We start from the raw sequence: 19,071 nt of genomic DNA on the forward strand, positions 1-19,071 counted from the left end.
TAAGATATGTGGAAATGATTGGGCGTCAGTCCATGTCTGTGACGAATAAACGAAGATAAGGAATGGGTATATCTGTGAATCCTCCTCCCTACTGAAATCGTGACTGTCCCCAGTCACCGACCGAAGAGAGCGAAGGGTGGGAGGGTGGGATCTAGTCGGAGGTCGCCGAAGCCGCGTCGTCGTCCTCCGCCGATCGGACTGAGCTGGTGTCGGTATCTTCATCGGCACTATCGTCTTCGGCGTCGTCGTCGCTCGAGCTGGAATCTTCCATGGCCCGAAGGCGTTCCTGCGAGATGTCGAGGAGGGCTTCAAGGTCGGCGAGCTTCAGAGACCTGCGAGCAAAATAAGGAATAACGCGGAATGCTGCAACTGGCCGATCAAAGACCGATCCATCGAGTTCGGCCAAAATATACGCTCCTCCCCGATTCCTAGAAATTACTAGCAAAGGTCCTAAATAACGTGGACGCATCTTCCGATTGAGCGCCTTTTCTATGGCTGTGTTGCGCATCAGGACAAGCGAGCCTCGGTGGAAATTGAAGTCGCGAAGGGTGGCCGAATGCTGTTGTTCGAATCGGATGGCGGCCTGGACACGGGCGCCGACAACTGAGCTGCGAAGGTGGGCGAGGTCCGATCGGCGTTTCTGCAGGGCTATGGCCCGTCGGGCGATGAGGTCGGTGGTGCTGAGGGTTGTGGTCGGTGGTGGCAGGAGGTAGGTGGCTTCGGCGATGTCGAGGGGGAGAAGGGGATGGGTTCCGGTCGCTGCGAAGTATGGCGAGCAACCCATTCGGCGCCGAACAGTAATACGATCAGCCCAGAATACGAAATGAGCTGCACGATTCCACTTGGCCTGATCTCCATCAACGGCTTTGAACAGAGCCTGCCGAACATCGAAGTGAGGTCGTTCGGCGATGCCGTTGGCGCGGGAATTGTAGCCCGAAATACGAATGTGCCGAACGTGGTACTTTTTCGCTAACTGGTCGAGCGCCTTGACGAACGCTGGTCCGTTGTCGGAGACGATCTCTACCAATGTTCCCCATCGGCACAGGATATCCTCGAAGATCCAGTCGGCGAGGGCTGAGCTTGTCTCGCGTCGCAGCATTCGGAATTCGGGGTAGTGTGATACCGAACAGCGGCCTTGAACGAGATACTTGAAACCGCCGGCGGTCGGCATGTGCATGGTATCCATATACATCTTCGCGAAGAGTGGTGCAGGCGTGGCGACGGTCGGGGGAATGAGGACGTTGCGAGTCTGGCGAATCTGGCAAAGGTGACATGTCCGAACAAACCACGAAATATCTTGCCTCATGTGCGGCCACCAGAAGCGTTCGGCGATCAAGGCGGTCGTGGCGTAGAATCCCTTGTGAGCAACGTCGTCGTGGGCGGCGGTGAGAATTGTGATCCGACTAGAAGGGGCTGCAACAATCTTGTGTCGACCGTGCGAGTCTTTTCTCCATAGCTTGTCGGCTGCGATAAAGAACTCAGTGCAATATCGTAGGAAGGTAGCATATTCGGAGTCGGAGAGAGAGGGGGGCCGAACCAATGTTCGGTGCCAGTCGCGGACCAACCATAGGCGTTCTTCGGCTTCCAACGCTTTTTGCGATCTTGGGATATCCGAATAGTCGATAGTCGGGCCTTCGTCGTCGGAGTCGGTATCGGCCGGGGGGTCGCCTATGAGTGAGGAGGTGAAGATGGCGGTGGTCGAAGTTGAGATGGAGGTGGGGAACGTGTTGTTGATCTGATGGAGGAAGCCGTAGAGATTGTCGATCCAGTCGTCAAAGTTGTCTTCGGGTTCGGGTCGATCGGCGGGTTGCGGTGGTCGTCGGGAGAGTCCATCGGGGCCGTGAGAGGTGCCGGGGACGTGGACAAGTGTGAAATGGAAGGTGAGGATGGAGACGATCCACCGATTGATGCTGGCGCTGGGTTCGAGATCCGGGTTAGTGAGCATGCCCTTGATGTAGCGTGCGTCTACTTCGACTATCAGATTCCGAACGCCGATGAGATACATTTTGAGCGATCGGAGGGCGCGAAAGAGACCGTAGAGCTCGAGCTTCGGCTGGGAGAATCGCGATTCGCGGTCGTTAAGGGTGATGGAGCCGAATCGAGCATAGTACCGAACCCGCGGACTGTCGAGTGCGCATTGACAGAGGTGGAAGCCGACCGCGATTTGTGAGGTATCGACGGCGAGGATGACGTTGGCTGCCGACCCATAGTCGATCGGCCGGAGGGCTGGCGATTCGAGCAGTGCCGACCGGAGGTCGTCTTGGGCTGCTATCTGGTCTGGACCGAACACGAATGGAAAATCTTTGCGCGTTAACATAGTCAGTGCATGCGCCCTGTGTGCAAAATTCCGAATGAAGATCCGAACGACACCGATCGTCCCCAAAAATGCCCGAACGTCCGAGAGATCCCTGCAAGGTCCCCACTTCATAATTGACTCTACCCTAGACTCGTCGGGTAATCTTCCTTCGTACGTGCACCGATGGCCGACTACCGTGATTTCGGCTGCGCAGAGTGTCGCCTTGTGTCCCGAAAAGGTCCCTCCGCTGTACTTCATCCGCTGGACCACCCGATTGAGGCCTTGAAAGTGCTCCCACACAAACCGTCGTATGCCGGGGTTGTCGGGATGCGTCTCGAAGCCTCCGTTCGGAAGTTCGTATCGGGTCGGTGGGCCCCGAATCGGGACATCGTCGATGAAAGGAATGGTGGTGTCTGGGATCTCTGGCTGGAGGATGTGGGTGACGTCGTCGTGGAAGATCGGGACCGAATTCGTCCATCCCATGGGTAGGGTGACGAGTCGGTGGGCACCGAACGGGGTCTGGAATGTGGTGAAGTCGCGAGATGATTCGGCGAGCCCTCGTTCGTCGTATCCAACATAGAGATCCAGAATGCCGCCGCAAGCGCGAGCTGCAAACTGTTCAGCGATCTGATCGGTATATGGGGGCACACCTGAATGCTGGATGGTGACGGCGTTCAGGGGTTCGAGGCTGTGAACGATTCGGAGTTTGGTGCCAGTGGAGGTGCTATTCGTCTTCTTGACGACTGTAAACCAGCGCGATCGGTAGGACGAATTCGACGGCTCATAGACTCCAGCGGCGATCTTGGTTTTGATAAGTCGGCACACTTCGTCGTAGATGCCTGGTGGTATCGGAATGTTGCGCTGAACCCAGGGCTTGTGCTCGACTACCGGCATATTGACTGGTGGGAAGAAGTCCTCGCGGAAACGTCCGCGTTCCGAATCGTCCCAGGCAAATCCCATCTCTTGTAGACACATGAAATGGTGCATGAGCTGTCGTTCGGCGGGCCAAAGGAAGTCGTCCGAGTGGACTTTGTCGATGAGGTCGCGCCGTTCGGCTGTGTATCTGCCGGTCGGCGTGAAGGGTGGGGGGTTCGGTGTCAGCGTCGGAAGGGTAGCGAGAGGGTCACCAAGGATGTTCCGAACGATTCGGAACTTTTCGGGGAGGTCGGCCAAGACTGGTCGTGTTTTCTGTGCAACCGGTTTGTACTTGCGCTTGGCGGCGAAGATGGCGACCGGGTCGGCGATATTAGTGGAATGGGAAGAACCGGGGACGACTGAGGAAAATAAGGACGACATATCGAAATTGAGATTGTTTTTGAGATGATTTTCGGGCCCCAAATCGGAGGCCATAATGTACTTGAGACAAAGATCGCGACGAGAGGGAGATGGAGAATGGAAATCTGAGGACGCTTCAATAAGTGGGAAATTGGGGGTATCATGATCGGTGGAAATGATCAGTGCAACTTCTCCTTGATCTCGGATCAATTCATCGAATCGCGAAAACCCGCTTGTCTTCGGTGAAGGACTCGAGGGGGTCCTCGTCTAATCGTCGGAATGGTGGCTCGTCGTCCCGTGTTCGGGTCATTGATGGTGATCGTCTGGTCTTCGTTTGAATAATTCTTGACGATACTTTCGGTGAGGATGTCGAAAGGCCGACCGAGGAGAACGTCGTAGGCTGGGTTACGAATGATGTGGACTTGGAGGTACAAGGTGATATCGCCGATGAGGAATGGGACGTTGCGTGCGAGGCCCAAGGATCGGTCGATTTCGCCATTCGCCGACTGCATATTGAGGACGATTTCAGGGTCGTAGATGAGTGCCAGTTCATTGCAAATGCCTTCCGACATGGCGATGACTTGTGAACCCGGATCGATGACGCATTCGACTTCCTGTTGGTGATCGACGAGGGGAACAATGGACCTTAGGGCTGAAGATTCTTTAGCGACTATCAACGGCTGAGGAACCTGACCGGGCTGTAGACTCTTCAGATATGTTTCGTACGTGTCGGGGATGATGATCGCGCCAGGTGGAGGTGTTTCCGGCTGGTGCAGGACATTGACGAAGGAGGAGACGGTCGGTCGAGTCGGTGGTTCGAGATCGTCGATGGCGTAGGGTAGATCGGCATCTTGGTAGAAGGTCCGAACATTGCTGGCGTCCTTGGTAGGTGATCGGCGTGCCGACGTGGCTTCCCTGACCTGCGAACGGACTTCGGCGGAGAGGGAGAGTAGTTCGCGCTGGGTAAGCGTCACCTGAGTGGCCATCGCCCTGTTGTAGACCTCGGCTGCTACCTTCTCGTCGTAGATCGGCGCCGTGGTTTTGTAGGCCGGAGCGTCCTTCTTTGCCGATGGTATCTTTGCCGGGGCCCCTATGTTGCGTTCGTGCGGTGGTGCATAGGTGGCGTCCTGGGCTTTGGCGTATGGGTGGATCGGAGCATCGTCCTTGGCTGGTACCGGGGGCGGTCGCTGCGTCGGGGTGGTTGGTCGGGGTTCGGGTTCGGGAGTTTCGGTCCTCGCTCGTCGTTCGGGAGCCGGTGAAGGGGTAGGTGCCGAACGTCCCGTCTGCGCCATTTCTCGTGCCCTTGCGCCCCGTGTTCGGAGCGCGAATAGTTCGCGTTCGAGGCTCGCAATTCGCTGGACGTCGGTGAGTTGGTAAGTTGGGGTGACATCCAGCAATGAGGGTGACTCGTGACGGGAGGCTATCGTCATCGGGTGAGTCGGCGCCGCGTTTACCGTAAACATCATCTGTCCGGTCGCCAACTGGCCTGGATTCCTGCGATGCCATTCGTCAACTCGGTCCTTCAGATTACTACCCGTGATTTCTCTGGGTACGAATGCCCCACTTGACAATACAACCTTCCCCTCGATATTCCGCTTGCATTTGCCGATCCGAATGTATTCATTGACCTCGGGACAGGCGCGCATGAAGTGTTCGGGACTGCCGCAGAACATGCAGTTATCGCCGCCTTGTCCTGGTTGTCGGGATGGTCGATCGGCTGGCCTGGACGTCCCCTGAGCTGCAATGGCTTTGACGAAGGTGTCGGTGAGCCGTTCGAACATGGTCGCCAGGTCTTCGGCCTTGATCGTGTTGGTGGGCGGCGCAGTGGGGGCTGCTCGAGAGATGTCGGTGGACGTAGTGCTGTAGGCGGATGTGGTGCCGTGCAAGACGAATCGGGCCGCGTCGTGGATGTCCTGGAGGTTGTATGGGTCGTCTGGGAAATGATCGGGGAACTTGAGTTGTAGACGTTGAGAGATTCTTGCCCATAGCTCTGGTTGGAATCCTCTAGCGAAGGCGCGTCCCTGTTCGGCGACCGAGATTCGTGCCTTGCTGAGGAGGAATACCGTGATCGCCAGGAATCGCCGATGATAGTCGCCGAGTTCGCTGAGAGACAAGATGCCGACCCTGCTCGTTTCGCCGACTAGCTTGTCCATATCTGATACCGACCATTTGCGCTCTTCCTCCGATCCGGGGTATAGTCTGTAGACCTCTTCGCAGAACTCCTTGAATGTCTTCGTGGCGTCGGTGAAAGTGGTGAGCGATTCCCAAAGCTCACAGGTGTCGACGTCCAGGAATCGGCAAGCGTGTTTCTTCCTTTCCTGCTCGTCTTCTACCGCAGACCGAACGAAGTGGAAGTCCAGATCGGCGAAATATCGTCTCAATTCGCGGGGTTGATGGGGGTCAAAGGTCGGAGCCGTTCGATCTCCACGAGCGGGCATGGATGGGGTTGCCATAGTGAGAAAGTCAAAGGTGGGGGAGAAGGTATTGTTTGCTAAGGTGATCGGGGATGGAGTCGCTGGTTCGAAGGAGCGTTCTAGCGAAGTCGGTCGGATGGTCGGCGTCCAGAAGACGGGGCTGCGTGGGATTAACGGAGAGATGGAGTCGTGGAGAGATGGGATAGGAGACGGGGGTGATTGTTCTAAGAGCGCAAGGTCGAGGATGGGGGAAATCGGCGGGAGTAGCGATCGGTTCGGCGACGAAGGTGGGGTTAAGAAGAAAGTGGAGTCGGGTGGCGGCGAGAGCGATGGCGAGGATTCAAGATCAAGATAGTGATGGTGGGATAGATGCTCCGGGACTATATCGGCGTCTCCGAACAAACTTCGGTCGGCAGATGTTTCCTGAGTATTGAAGCTGTCGATAACTGTTTGTCGTTCTTCGCGCTCCGCTGTTGGTCGGGACGAGCGACGTAGATTCCTTGAGGTAATTTTGAATACTAACCCCTCGCGGTGGGCTCCAAAATGATACGCTAGAGGTGGCTCTAAGTGCCGAGCACAACACTAAAACAACCTCTAATGTAGGGGGTGCTGGAGCTAGTTTCTGTTACACAAGGAATCGTTAGTGATGACTTTAGAAATCGACGGCGCACTAGCGAGGAGTGGAGATTATAGCGCCCGAACGGTTTCGGGACTGCACCGAACACCGACCGAACGTTCGGTCGGTCGTGTCGGCGATTCGGTCGGTAACGAGGAGGTAGTGTCGCGACCGACAACTACGTGCTTCAAGAGCCACACGGGACTCTGACAATATACGAGGAAGGACGAGGGGTACGAGCGAAGAGACGAGTACGAACGCGAACAAGGCCGAACGACGAAGATGACAAGTTTTCGGGAGTCGATGAAGACGATTTCGATGGTTGAGACGAGTGCGAATGAGCTCTGAACTGTGGGGTGCGAAAGCTGGTTTATTCCAGAGTTGTATGTAGGTTTTTATAGTAAACAGCGCCCCTAAGTAAAATATCGAACCCGAAATGAGAGTAGATGTCGAATGGGCGCCAAGCCCCAGCGATCAGAGAAGATAAGAAGGTAGGTGAGATGTCCATATGGGTTCCGAAGGTGATAAGGTAAAAGGTAATCAGTGATGTCGAAATCCCGAACGTTCGGGATCCGTCGCCCGAGCGTAGGTAGCAGGAACAGGCGTTGGAGAGCCAATGAAAATAAAGAAGAGGTATTGTACGACCAGGGTGGCCAAGCAATGGTGCAAGATCGCGTTTGACCGACCATGCGGAAGTCAGGAAGATAAGCGATAAGGACCGACCGACTCACGGAGGACATCGGCCGATACGGAATACTGGCTCCGATCTCGTAAACACTTATCGTAACACTCCTATGCGGTCATGGTAAGTACGTGAAGTGTGGGCAAACTGACCCAAGTGCTGCCGAACGTCCTTCGGTGGCTTGTCGTCGGTCGGGTAGAGACCGACCGTGTTCGGTAATAGTCGGCGTCTTCGGTACTTGTCGAGCGCTGTTCGGTATCTCCCCAAAGCTTCCCGAATACCTCCCTCGGACCCTAGCGCGGGTGCATGCTCATCAACGTGATCATAATAATACCCCCTTTCTACGTCCTATTCGCCTGGTAGGACAGCGCTGTGCGCTTCATCGCCACTCCATATACGATTTGCTTTCTTGATCCAAAAACGGTCTCCGGATGCGACTTCCGGGACATGACTTCGTTTTCTGGGAGGAAGACCGACTTACGTCGTTTGATCCTCTAGGAGTTTTCCATCTCTGTTGAGCTGTTTGTTTGTTGAGTCGTGAGGGTACCACACCTCCGCTCTGTGGGATGTTCTTCCTTCACCCCTCGGTTGTTGTGATCTTTCCTGGGTTCTCAAGCCAGGATGTCAGTCCGGTCGACGCCGGACAGGTGTCAAGAAAGGCGTATGAATGCGGGTGGTGTATGGATGAATAGAAACTCTAGCATGTGGGTTCCAATTCCGTGTCATCAGGTTCTTCTTCTTCCTTCTCCGAGGGCCAAACCTCAGTGTTTCCAGGATAGTCGTTATCCTCGTGATTTTTGTTGTTCCTCTTGGCATTCAGAGGATGGCGTCCACGGGCAAGTAGGTTGATCGCTTTACAAAGGCTTAGGCCTACTTCCCCAGACTACCATCTTAACGTCCCAAGCAGTATCGCTCCCATACGGTGAGCTCATCTCCGGTGAGGTTGCAGCCATAAATCCCAAGCAGTATTGCCCCCATACGGTGGGCTCATCTCCGGTGAGTTAGTTCGACGTCCAGAGTTTGTTTGATTCACTATGCGTATTGGGTTTGAGGCAAGGATGTGAAGAGAATTAGACTTGAAGGGTGCCGTGAGGAGCAAGGAGGAGTCTGACTCCTTCTCCGGATCGGCCCGTTCGCTTGCACGAATGGACATTAAGACCACAGCTGATATATTTGTCGGGTCGCGAGATATATCCACGACTAGCAGTTTAAACGTCTTGCCGGACGTTCCGTAGTTTATCATCGTTGCGGACGACAGTAGTTTTACATCGTTTCGGATGTATTAAGGCGCCCTGCGCTGCCTTGTAGTTTACTTCTAGGTCATTTGCGGACCTTCTTTATCATCAACATGGAATATCTGTGGGGAAAAGATGTTTCTGCATGCCGGACCATTCATCGGTTATGTGCATAGGGCCCTAGACCAGACTTTTGTCCCGCAGGTTTCCACTGAGGCATGATGGGAACGGTTTATACTATATCAAACCGGATAACTTATACGTCTCAATATTAGGAGACCGCTCAGTTTAATGCCGTGAGGTAGGCATCCTCGCAGTTTAGCGCCGTGCGATAGGTGACTTGCAGTTTAACGCCGTGCTTTAGGCGAGCTATCGTCTGACTATGTCCCTCGAGTCACGATAGGCTTTTCCTTCTGAGGATGAAGGTAGTTTACCGTCTTTTCGGACGTTGTCGACACATTCTCGTCAAGAATGATGTCGACCGATGATCCCTGTACTAAAAGGGACGAGTAGTTTAACGTCTTCTCGGACGGTTGATGACCACGGTCTTGGTCAACAACCACAACTCCTATTCGGTAAGGAGCACGTAGTTTAATGTCATTGCGGACCGATTGACAGCATGGCGGTCAATCCACGACTCCTATACGGTAAGGAGCAAATAGTTTTCCGTCATTGCGGACGCATTGGTGTCCAGGGGATTGGACATCAATGACAACCCCTAGGTCCAGGGGCACTAGTTTAACGTCGTCGCGGACGCGCGGTATCTTGTCAAGATCGCCACGCACAATCCCTATACCTGAAGGGACAAGTAGTTTAGCGTCGTTTCGGACGCGTGGGGATAACCTTGATTTCCACCACGCACGATCCCTATGCTTAAAGGGACAAAATAGTTTTTCGTCATTTCGGACTAGGAGACATCCCAATCTTGAGACACATCCTAAGATCCCTAGAACGAAGGGACAGTAGTTTTACATCGTTTCGGATGCCCGTAGTTTACCGTCGTTGCGGACGTCGATGCCATTGGCCTCAAACAATCCCTATGTGGAAAGGGACAATAGTTTACCGTCGTTGCGGACGAATGAACATCTGGTCGAGATATCCATTACAATCCTCATTGTTGAGAGGACAATAGTTTAACGTCATCGTGGACGTTGTTTCGCCACAAATATTGTGGAAAAACAATGCTTAGTTTAACGTCATCCCGGACGCTTCGTAGTTTATCGTCGTTGCGGACGACTGACCTAGTTTTTCGTCGTTGCGGACGATTGACGGAATAGACTTTGGATGAGTGGCCCGCTCTTGTCGTTCTTCCGCTATGTGGGCCAGACGAGAGTCGCATGACCTAGTCCCTTCCTACTAGATCTTCGACTCGAGGCACGTGTCCTAGTTGCCTCCTGACTAGGTCTTGGAGCGGAATTTCTTGTACTTCGACTCCAGGACTAGACTGAGCGCTCCATGAAGAGATGCTTGCTCTTCCATGTCCCCAGACCCCTCGCTTGGATTTGAACCAAGACGACCCGATATTCTTTTACCGAAAAGCGAGTGAATATCGGAAGCGCTTCGACCTCTTCTAGGCAGGGTTCTGCGACGCGGATCCTCCCGAAAATCCGCGCTTCACCAGAATACAACCACGCTCCTTGGGTCAACGGTAGTTTTACGTCATCTCGGACAAGGGTAGTTTTCCGTCGTTTCGGACGAAGACTAGTTTAACGTCATTGCGGACCCTAGTAGTTTATAGTCATTGCAGACCAAGCCTTTGGTAGTTTTACATCGTTCCGGATGTGTTTTATGGCCTCGCATCAATATAGGAAGACTTGTGAAGTAGAGGCGGCCCGCTCTCTACATCATCTCATGCGCCAGCTGTAGGATCCCCTAATGCGGAAACGATCCTGTAAAACGGGAGATCCAAAGTGGGACGTCCCAAAACACCAGTCAGACCTTGACTGTGAGGGTTCACTTAATGAGTTGTGCATCATAATTTCTTGACTCGGACTTGCAACCGGTTATATATGGGCACTTCGCTGTACCAAGGCGAAGAGCCGGCTTGTTGACACCTACGAGTAGAGTATATGTCATGTAGAGGGTTCCCTAATGCGGAAAAAACCCTGTAAAACTGAGGATCCAAATAGGACGCTCGATGCATCTGTCAGATTAACTCCTTGACAGCGAGGATGTGAAAGGTTCCGCCGTAGGTCGTACGTGGAATTATGCCCGCTGTTGTCCTTGATTCGTACCATCATTTGAACCTAGGACTAAAATGGTCAGGTACTTCCCCTGCCTTCTTATCTTTTCACAGTTTTAAGACATGCAGGTCCGATAGTTTAGACGTCATTCCGGACGCGGGTAGTTTAACGTCTCTTTCGGATGAGGTCGTACAGTTTAACGTCTTGAGGGACAATCCTAGTTTTACGTCGTTGCGGACGATCGATAGTTTAAGGTCATTTCGGACCCTAGTAGGAGTAGGAGTTCCTCAACTTCCTTACCCCCTTTCTCGCTCCGCGACTGCCCTTCTTTAGTAGTCATAGGGTCCTTGGTACCCATCGCCTCCTTCATCAGGCCGATAATACGGATCGGCGTCGTCGTAATTTCCAGGGTCGTCTAAAGCATCCCATGCATCGAGCTCGGATCGAGTCCAAGAGCGATTTCTTCTAGCCTCCGAATCAGTGCGGCGAGTTCTGCGGCTACTTCGGTTATTCGGTCCCTCGTCTGTACGAAATCGAGCACTAGGAGGAGGCGTTCCAGGCCGGTGTCGAACACTCCCGCCAGTAGTTGTTCTGCGGCGGAGGGTTGCCTGGGTTCCTCGACTTCTTCTTCCCTCGTTTCTTCGATAGACGGGCGGTTCCTCCTCGTCGGTACCCCCATGGGATAAGGGAAAATTTCGTACCCGGTGAGAGGGGGACGTCGTGGGATTGCTATGTGTTGGGCGACTTTCCCGTGGCCTCGGTGAAGGGCGTTCCACAACCGTGCGCGGAGCCCTTCTTGGATTTGGTACAGCCGTGGGATATTCTCCGGGACGTGGTACATTCCAGACGACAACACAGAAAGGGTCGGTTCTACTTGGTTGGACGGCGCCCAGTTCTCCGGTGAAGAGGAGAGCTGGAAGGAGCTCTCTGTTGACATACTGGGAGAATTCGTCGGGATGGATGAGGAGAGCTCGTGGTCGTCCGTCGTTATGTTCATACCAAGAGGCGGTGTCAGGGTCTGTTTGGAGGGCGAGTCCTCTGATCTGGAGACTGGCACTAGCCAGTCGTCGAGGTATGTCGCTATGCTCATTCCCAGGTTGCCCTGCAGCGAAGTTAGCGAGTCGTTGTAGGGCCATGGCTGTGGCCATTTGTATTACCGCGGAGATAGTGTTTCGCTGGAGGAGCGTGTCCGCGTGTCGCTCCAATTCTCCGGCGTGAGGATTTGCACCAAGGGTAGTTCTTCCCATGGAGCGGGGAATCTGTCCACCAGTTGGTACTGGCGGAGGTGTAGCTCCCTGTATAACTGGTATCGATTCAGTTTCTCCATGGCTTGGGAGTTGAGCTGCTGTTCTTGCTCGTAATCCCGAGGGACCTGTAGCTCCAATGCTCGCCGCGATTGTAGCAGGAGGTGGAACTCCCACTGGTACTTCGTCAGAGCCCGGTAGGTTTCTGTCATCAGGGTTTTCATTCCGTGATGCATCTCGTGGGGGCCCCTGGGATGACGGTCGGCGGGTTCTTTCTCTTTCTTTGAACTTGGCGTAGTCCTCGGCGTCGTCATCTGAGAAGTTATTGAGGTGTGGAGCGAGGGTGACGACGGCGGGCTCTGGACGGTGAGGGCTGGTTCCTCTATCAACTCGTCCAGCATTGCTTGGGTGAGGACTGGTTCCTCTATCCACTCGTCCGATGTCTGGATTGGACACCATAAGGACGACATCGGGGGAGGAGTTTCTTGATGGTGATGAAGCATCGTGGTCTTCGTGAAGGAGCATTTGAAGTGAAGGAGAAGGAGCTTGAGAGAAAAGTGGGGGAAGATGTGGGAGGATGGTCTGTTTAGAGCTCTCCGGACGCTCTTTTATAGATTTTTCTTTCCGCTTTTCAGGGTGCTCCCGGACGAGGTTTATCAGGGTATTGGTCATGAAACTCTTTCATGACTTCTTCCGCTGTTCCTTTTAGGAGAGTGTAGGGCTCCCAGGTGTTGTCTGCCTCGGGATATCCTACCCACTTGACCAAATACTTGGTTCCCTGTCCTTGTCTTTTTGAGTCCACGATCATTTCCACTTCATAATGCTCTTCATCGTTTAATACCTCCGGCAATGGTCTTGCGAAGTTTTCTCCGTGTGCTTCGGTTTCCTTATACTTGGTTAGCATTGCGGCGTGGAACACCGGGTGGATTTTCCATTGTTGGGGAATTTGAAGTTTGTATGCCAGGGTTCCTATTTTCGCCAATATTTTGAAGGGGCCATACCTCCTAGGAGCGAGCTTGAACTTTGGATGGGTTGTCCGGATATGGGTTCCTTCTAACCATACTTGGTCTCCTTCTTTCCATTGAGGGAGTTTCCTGTGGAGATCCCGGTCCTTGGCGTAATTGCTGGCTATTTGTAGGCTGGCTGTGGCTTCTTCCTGGACTTCTGTGATCATCTTAATGCGTTCAGCTACCGCGGGTACCTTTGTCTCCAGCGCAGTGTCGGCTGAATAAGGGGGATTGAACCCGTATAGCACTTCGAAAGGAGATTTTCCGGTGGCTGAATGTTTCCGCGTGTTGTGCGAGAATTCGGCAAACGGCAAAAGGTCCACCCAGTTATCTTGGTGGTAATTGCAGAACGTTCTCAGGAACTGTTCAATCTCCTGGTTTACTCGTTCTGTTTCTCCGTCTGTCTGGGGATGATAAGCCGTGCTGAGAGCGGCGGTGATTCCTAGCCGTTTCCAGAGTTCTCGGGTGAACTTGGCCGCAAATTGAGGGCCACGATCGGATACTATTTTGGTCGGCAACCCATGTCGACTGAAAACGTTGTTCTGGAAAAGCACGGTTGTTTCTTCTGCCGTGATCGTTTTCTTGCATGGGGTGATGACTATGCCTTTGGACAGACCTTGGTCCACTACCACGTTGATTGAGTCGAAACCCTTGCTTTCGGGTAGGTCCGTGACGAAATCTGTCGAGATGAAACGCCAGGGGACGTTGGTGGTTTCCAAAGGGTGGATAGGAGGGTGCGTCTTGTGTGTCAGATTCTTGGTTGATTGGCATACCGCACATCTGTCCACGTATTCATGGATGAACTTTGTCATGTTTTGCCACCAATAGTGTCGTTGTACCATTTCCAATGTTTTTGTTCTCCCCAGGTGTCCTACCGCGGGTGCGTCGTGATGCGTTTTGACAATAAGTCTTCGTATGGCATCGTCTTTTGGGACACATATGTGGCTGTTTCGTCTGGTGATTCCGTCTTCGTGTGTCCAGTGTCCCAGTAATCCTCTCATTCCTTGTGGCCCTACTCGCAAAAGTTTGGCGAGGGCTACCCTTGTCAGGGCATCATGTTCCGATTTTGAGCGTCGGATGAGGGAGATGAGGTCCGAGGATGCAATTTCTGTGGACTTGATATGTCGTGTCGGGGACGGTTCTACCAGAGTGTCGTCGGATTTGTTAAAAAGGTTGGCCGGGAGCAAAATTTGAGCTTTGTTGTCAGATTCCACCCCCTCACTTAGATCTGGACGCCTGGACAGAGCATCGGAATGATTTGTTGATCCTGCTTTATAGCTGAGCGTGAAGTCGAATCTGCTCAAATAAAGGCTCCAACGGGCGTGTCGTCGTGAGAGATCGCGCGCTGTTTGGAAATGTTCCAGGTTCTTGTGATCTGTCCAGATCTCGAAAGGGTGTCATGCACCTTCAAGGTAGTGATTCCAGTGTTCCAACGCTTTTATGATGGCCAGGAGTTCGCGATCGTGGACATCGTAGTTCCGTTCTGCTGGTGAAAATGACCCGGAAAGGAATGCGACTGGGTGCCAGTCGCCATCTTTTCCTTCTTGCAGGAGGGTGGCTCCGTAAGCGATTAGTGAGGCATCCGTTACTAGTCGATATGGATGCATGGGGTCCGGGTAGTTTAGAACGGGTTTACTGATAAATGCCCTTTTTAATCGTTCGAAAGCTTCCTGGCACTTTGAAGTCCAGTTCCATTTTGCATCCTTTTTGGTGAGGTCGTGCAGAGGTCGTGCGATAAGGGAGAACTTATCGATAAAACGCCTGTAAAAGTTTCCTAGACCTAAAAAGGAGCGAATGTCTTGGACGGTGCGTGGGACTGGCCAATCTTGTATGGCGTCCACCTTTGAGTCTTCCATTGCGACATGGTCTTTTGAGATTGTGTATCCCAGATATTGGAGTTTTTCTTTATAAAACTCGCACTTCTCTGGCTTCAGATAGAGGTCGTTGTCGCGCAAGATCTGGAAAACTTGGTTCAGGACCTGGATGTGTTCTGCCATGTTTTTGGAAAAGATGAGGATGTCGTCCATATATACGGTTATTTTCCGGGCCGTGATGAGTTCTCTGAAGATCATGTTCATCATGGCTTGGAAGGTGGCTGGTGAGTTGGTAAGGCCGAAGAACATCACCGTGGGTTCGTAAGAGCCCAGCGGAGTGATGAAAGCTGCCTTCCACTCGTCGCCTTTCTTGATTCATATATTGTTGTATCCCCACCGTACATCCAATTTGCTGAAAATGGTGGCCCCTTTGATCACATCCAATAGTTCTTGGATCAGTGGAAGGGGGCACACATTTGGGATGGTGTACGAGTTCAAATGGCGATAGTCCTGTACCGGGCGCAGTTTTCCATCTTTCTTTCCTATAAAGAAAAATGGGGCTGCCGTTTGTGAGGTGGATCGATGGATGGTCCCCCGAGTGAGGTGTTCCTTGATGAATTTTCCTAGTTCATCATGTTTCTCTGGGCTCAAGGCGTAGATTTCTGGCACGTGAGGTTTGAAAGTCGGTTTCAGATCTATGGCGTGGTCCCAATAAATGTGCTCTGGGAGTCACTGCGACTTTCGTTCGCTGAAAATGTCCAAAAATTCGTGATGCGCCTTGGGGACTCTTTCCTTTAGATTGGTGACGACAATTTCATCCTCCAAATCCTGGTCGAAGCTGGCAAATCCTGACGGTTCGGGAGCCAGTTTCCGAATAACTGGTTCCTCTGTGGCCTGTTTTCCTGAGTTTTTATGTGAGAGATCAGGTTCTCCCCCGTTTGGTGAAAGAGATGGTTTGGCTTGAGCCTTTCGTTTCTCTTCTGCGTATTTCCTTATGTCCTGTAGGAGCCATTTTCTTTTGAGGTATGCTCGTAGTTGGACACCAAACGTTCCGCTATGGTCGCGGAGTCCTACATCTTCCGATAGTCTTCGGAGATGTTCTAGGCGCTGTTTTTCGTGCTCGTTAATGCGTGGTTTGTGCCATGGCTCCACGTTTGATAACCGCCTATTGTTTTGCGGTTCTTCCCTTGCCCTAGTGAACCCATGTGGTTGCTGGCATTTCTGGGGGCACCGATCAAAGTGCACTTCACGTCGCCTCCACTCGATGGAGGGATCGTGGTATTTCAACCAATCTGTTCCTAGGATAAGGTCGTCCTTCCCTAGGTTGGAGATAAACATCTGGACGCGCTCAGTATGCGTTCGTCCACTGATGTCCCGAATGGTGAGGTTCACATCCAAGGCGGATCGGATGAGACCTGCTTTGTTAATGGTGTCATCGACGTTTCGGACGCGAATGGGGTTGTTGAGTGTATAGGTGGGGAAACGATGTCTTTTGACCCAAGTTTTGTTTACTATAACCCCTTCGCATGCCGAGTCGATGGTTGCCTTTGCTCCAGCGTATTGACTCCTGTTTGATACTTTCACGTTCAGGCGTATGGGAGTGATGATACGGTCATTCATTGCTCCGATATGAATACAAGTGCGGGCATCAAACTCGGGTCGTTCTTGACCTCTCTCCTTCGCTGGTGAGGGAGAGGTCAGGAAAAACGCTCCGCGTGTCTCAAGATCACTTCTCTTGCTTCATCTTCCCCTAGTTCTCCGAGCACTGCTCCGATTCGAGCAGAATGACTGACGCTTCCGTCTCCCCGTCGTCCGTTAGGTAACATAGCGCGTTGCCCATGGTTCGTTTGGGGTCGTCCGGATGGGGCAGAGTGAGGACGTTCCATCGAAGGACCAGGTTGTGGTACCCGCTAGTTGTTGCGATGAACATCCTCTGTCTCCATTCCTCAATATATTCCCGCTTGGTCTCCCATAGCGGGTGCGTCGTCTTCTCCTTCCAAATCAACTGCGCGGTTTCCTCTCCCTGTCGTACCCAGGCGTCTCTTCGAGTTTCCTCGAACTGGGCGAACGCCTCTACGTGGTGACCAATAGTTAGCACTAGAGTGCCCTGGCTTTCCGCAGTTAGAACAGGAGGTGGTTCGCTTGCCGTCAAATTTTCTCTTTTGACTTTCGGCGTTACACTTTCTGGTAGCGTCAATGTCCATGTCAACCACCTGGTTGTTCATTCTGCGAGGGGCAGTTGTGGAGTTATAACGGACGGCTGGTTGGGTGTGGAAACGATTCAGATAATCGCTGCGAAAGGAGGTGGAGTTGGCAAGGATGGCTTTTTGAGCAGATCTGGCTCTGAGTCGTCCGTCTATTTCGCAGGCTGTGTTAATCCAATCCTGGATGGTGTCTTTTGGTTGAACTTCCTTGTCATATATTTTGTCCATGACGCGCGGGTCTAACCCGCGTTGGAAGTAAGGGACTTGCTCCTTGTCGGAGATGTCGGCATCGGCGGCAATGAGGATGAATTGGTTGGAATATTCATCAACCGTCATTCGTCCTTGGGAGAAGGCCATGAGTGCGCTTCGCGCTTTATCGGTCTTGCCGGTCTCCCTAAATTGGAGCTTGAACTTTGTTAAAAAGTCCCTCCAGGTTCCTAGATCAGTGGGAGGGTCCGCTTCTACTGATTTGAGGAGGAAGTTCTCGGCCCAAGCTCCTGCCGTGCCATATCTCATGCATGAGAGTACCAAGGATATCTTGTCTTGATCGGTCTTGTACCGATCGGATTCTGCTGCGAAAAAAAGGAGGCATTGGAGCATGAATTTCTGGGATTCAATGCGGTTGCCTGTATAGTTGTCTGGGAGTTTGACCTTCCCTCTTCCGGGTTGTACTGTCGCGGAAGGGGGGTCTGTAGAAGTCGAAGCTTGTCCCGACATGTTGGCGAGCGGTTCATTTCGGGTGTTGATCGGTGTTTGGTCTGGTGAGTCGGAGTCTGATTCCGAGGTCGTTTCCTCTTGCTCCGAGTCTTCGGGGATTACCGGCGCCGGTTCCCTGTATTGTGGGGCTAGTTCCCACTGAGCTTCTGTTTCGTTCCAAATATCCTCTTCTTCTGTTCCGTCTTCAAGGGTGAAGTAATACCGCCCGTTTCGGTATGAGCAGTTATCGTAATTTGGGGGAGCGTATCTGTTGTTGTCTTCGTAGACCCAGAAGTCCCCTTCGCGCCGGATCGGGCGATTGTTGTGACGGAGTTGGTTATTGATGCGTCTAGTGCCGGGTGGGTATTCCTGGCCTAGGTCTTGCTCCAGAGTGTGTGCAGTAACGCTTTCTTAATGGGGGTCTATTATCCCCACCAAGGAAGGTTATGAGAGAGAGTGTGGCAGCAAGCTAGTGCGAGCAAGGTAGGGGCAGAAGAGTCTATTCTAGTGTTACGACTGCTTGTCGGTAACCCCAAGAGTAGGAGGTTCTTCCCTAGGTTGCTTGTGGAGGATGTGTGGAACGGCGGTCTCGACTGTACATGTAGCACAGGAGCCAGAAGTGTATTGCGATGTAGCAATGAAGACTGTAGTAGGAAGACTACAGTGGATGAGGGTGCTGTGGTAGGAAGACCACAATGAACGAAGAGAATAGACTGAAGAACCTCAGCCTACTCTATGGGCCTTTTATACTACTTTAGGAAGTAGGGCGTGAGAATACCATATATGTATCCGTAGGTATACTCTAAGTCGTTCTCTCTCAATAACGACTACTCTTGTGTTTCTCCGTTAGTCTCCTTCCGGCCAGGAAAGACTAGGAGCTCAATGCCCGATGTGTGAGTAGTTTGTAAGGCGGCGTTCCATGCCCGCTACGCAATAGGCCCGTGATACTCGACCAACGATAAGGTGATCCGTTGGGAGTAGATGACCAAGGTTACTATCTGTACCTTGTTTGTACGCCTCTCTTTGTGAGGCCGCTTGATATTTGTGATGATCGTGTCGGTATAGACCGCCGTTAAGGCCCGACAGAACGTGATCATAACAGAAATCATGATTGTATACAATCTATTCCACCTTAGGAATGATTAATTAAGAGCAGCTATAATAGAGCAAGATAGAGTGAATCAGCCATAGTAAAAAAAAAGGAAAGTACTTATCAGATTAAATGGAAATCAGGATGACATGAATGCAAGGATAAGGTTCTCTAACAGAAAGCAAAGCAAAGTGACATTTGGCACTGAGAGCAGGCCGAAAGCAAAACAGCATTGCTACACAGTTCCACATGTGTTAAGTGCATTTCCAAATGTTTAGAGATGTAATCCTCCAACCTGGCAAGCACAGTGCAGAT

The 19,071-nt window shown here is 52.3% G+C and overlaps 6 protein-coding genes across 6 annotated transcripts; 1 reads left to right on the forward strand and 5 right to left on the reverse strand.

Annotated features, from left to right (window-relative positions):
- Window positions 1-151: 151 nt before the first annotated feature.
- HETIRDRAFT_332522 (uncharacterized protein) lies at window positions 152-2,779 on the reverse strand (the record flags this gene model as incomplete). The annotated part of the gene is made up of 1 exon (XM_009554905.1): window positions 152-2,779. One exon carries the CDS (start codon window positions 2,777-2,779, stop codon window positions 152-154), a length of 2,628 nt encoding a protein of 875 aa, XP_009553200.1.
- A 998-nt stretch (window positions 2,780-3,777) lies between these two features.
- On the reverse strand, window positions 3,778-6,024 carry HETIRDRAFT_430985 (uncharacterized protein; the record flags this gene model as incomplete). The annotated part of the gene is made up of 1 exon (XM_009554906.1): window positions 3,778-6,024. The coding sequence occupies one exon, from the start codon at window positions 6,022-6,024 to the stop codon at window positions 3,778-3,780; it is 2,247 nt and encodes a 748-aa protein (XP_009553201.1).
- Window positions 6,025-11,030: 5,006 nt separating this feature from the next.
- HETIRDRAFT_332503 (uncharacterized protein) lies at window positions 11,031-12,470 on the reverse strand (the record flags this gene model as incomplete). The annotated part of the gene is made up of 1 exon (XM_009554907.1): window positions 11,031-12,470. One exon carries the CDS (start codon window positions 12,468-12,470, stop codon window positions 11,031-11,033), a length of 1,440 nt encoding a protein of 479 aa, XP_009553202.1.
- Window positions 12,471-14,838: 2,368 nt separating this feature from the next.
- On the forward strand, window positions 14,839-15,141 carry HETIRDRAFT_246004 (uncharacterized protein; the record flags this gene model as incomplete). Its single annotated transcript, XM_009554908.1, is given in 2 exon segments — window positions 14,839-15,043; window positions 15,056-15,141. Coding segments are annotated over 2 exon segments (291 nt in total), but the record flags the coding sequence as incomplete, so codon positions are not given.
- An 876-nt stretch (window positions 15,142-16,017) lies between these two features.
- HETIRDRAFT_57170 (uncharacterized protein) lies at window positions 16,018-16,386 on the reverse strand (the record flags this gene model as incomplete). The annotated part of the gene is made up of 1 exon (XM_009554763.1): window positions 16,018-16,386. A coding segment is annotated over one exon (369 nt), but the record flags the coding sequence as incomplete, so codon positions are not given.
- Window positions 16,387-16,516: 130 nt separating this feature from the next.
- HETIRDRAFT_456270 (uncharacterized protein) lies at window positions 16,517-18,775 on the reverse strand (the record flags this gene model as incomplete). Its single annotated transcript, XM_009554909.1, has 3 exons — window positions 16,517-16,839; window positions 16,934-18,050; window positions 18,671-18,775. The coding sequence occupies 3 exons, from the start codon at window positions 18,773-18,775 to the stop codon at window positions 16,517-16,519; spliced, it is 1,545 nt and encodes a 514-aa protein (XP_009553204.1).
- Between the last annotated feature and the right edge of the window lie 296 nt (window positions 18,776-19,071).

Source organism: Heterobasidion irregulare, assembly GCF_000320585.1.
Source record: "Heterobasidion irregulare TC 32-1 unplaced genomic scaffold scaffold_14, whole genome shotgun sequence".
Classification (NCBI taxonomy): domain Eukaryota; kingdom Fungi; phylum Basidiomycota; class Agaricomycetes; order Russulales; family Bondarzewiaceae; genus Heterobasidion; species Heterobasidion irregulare.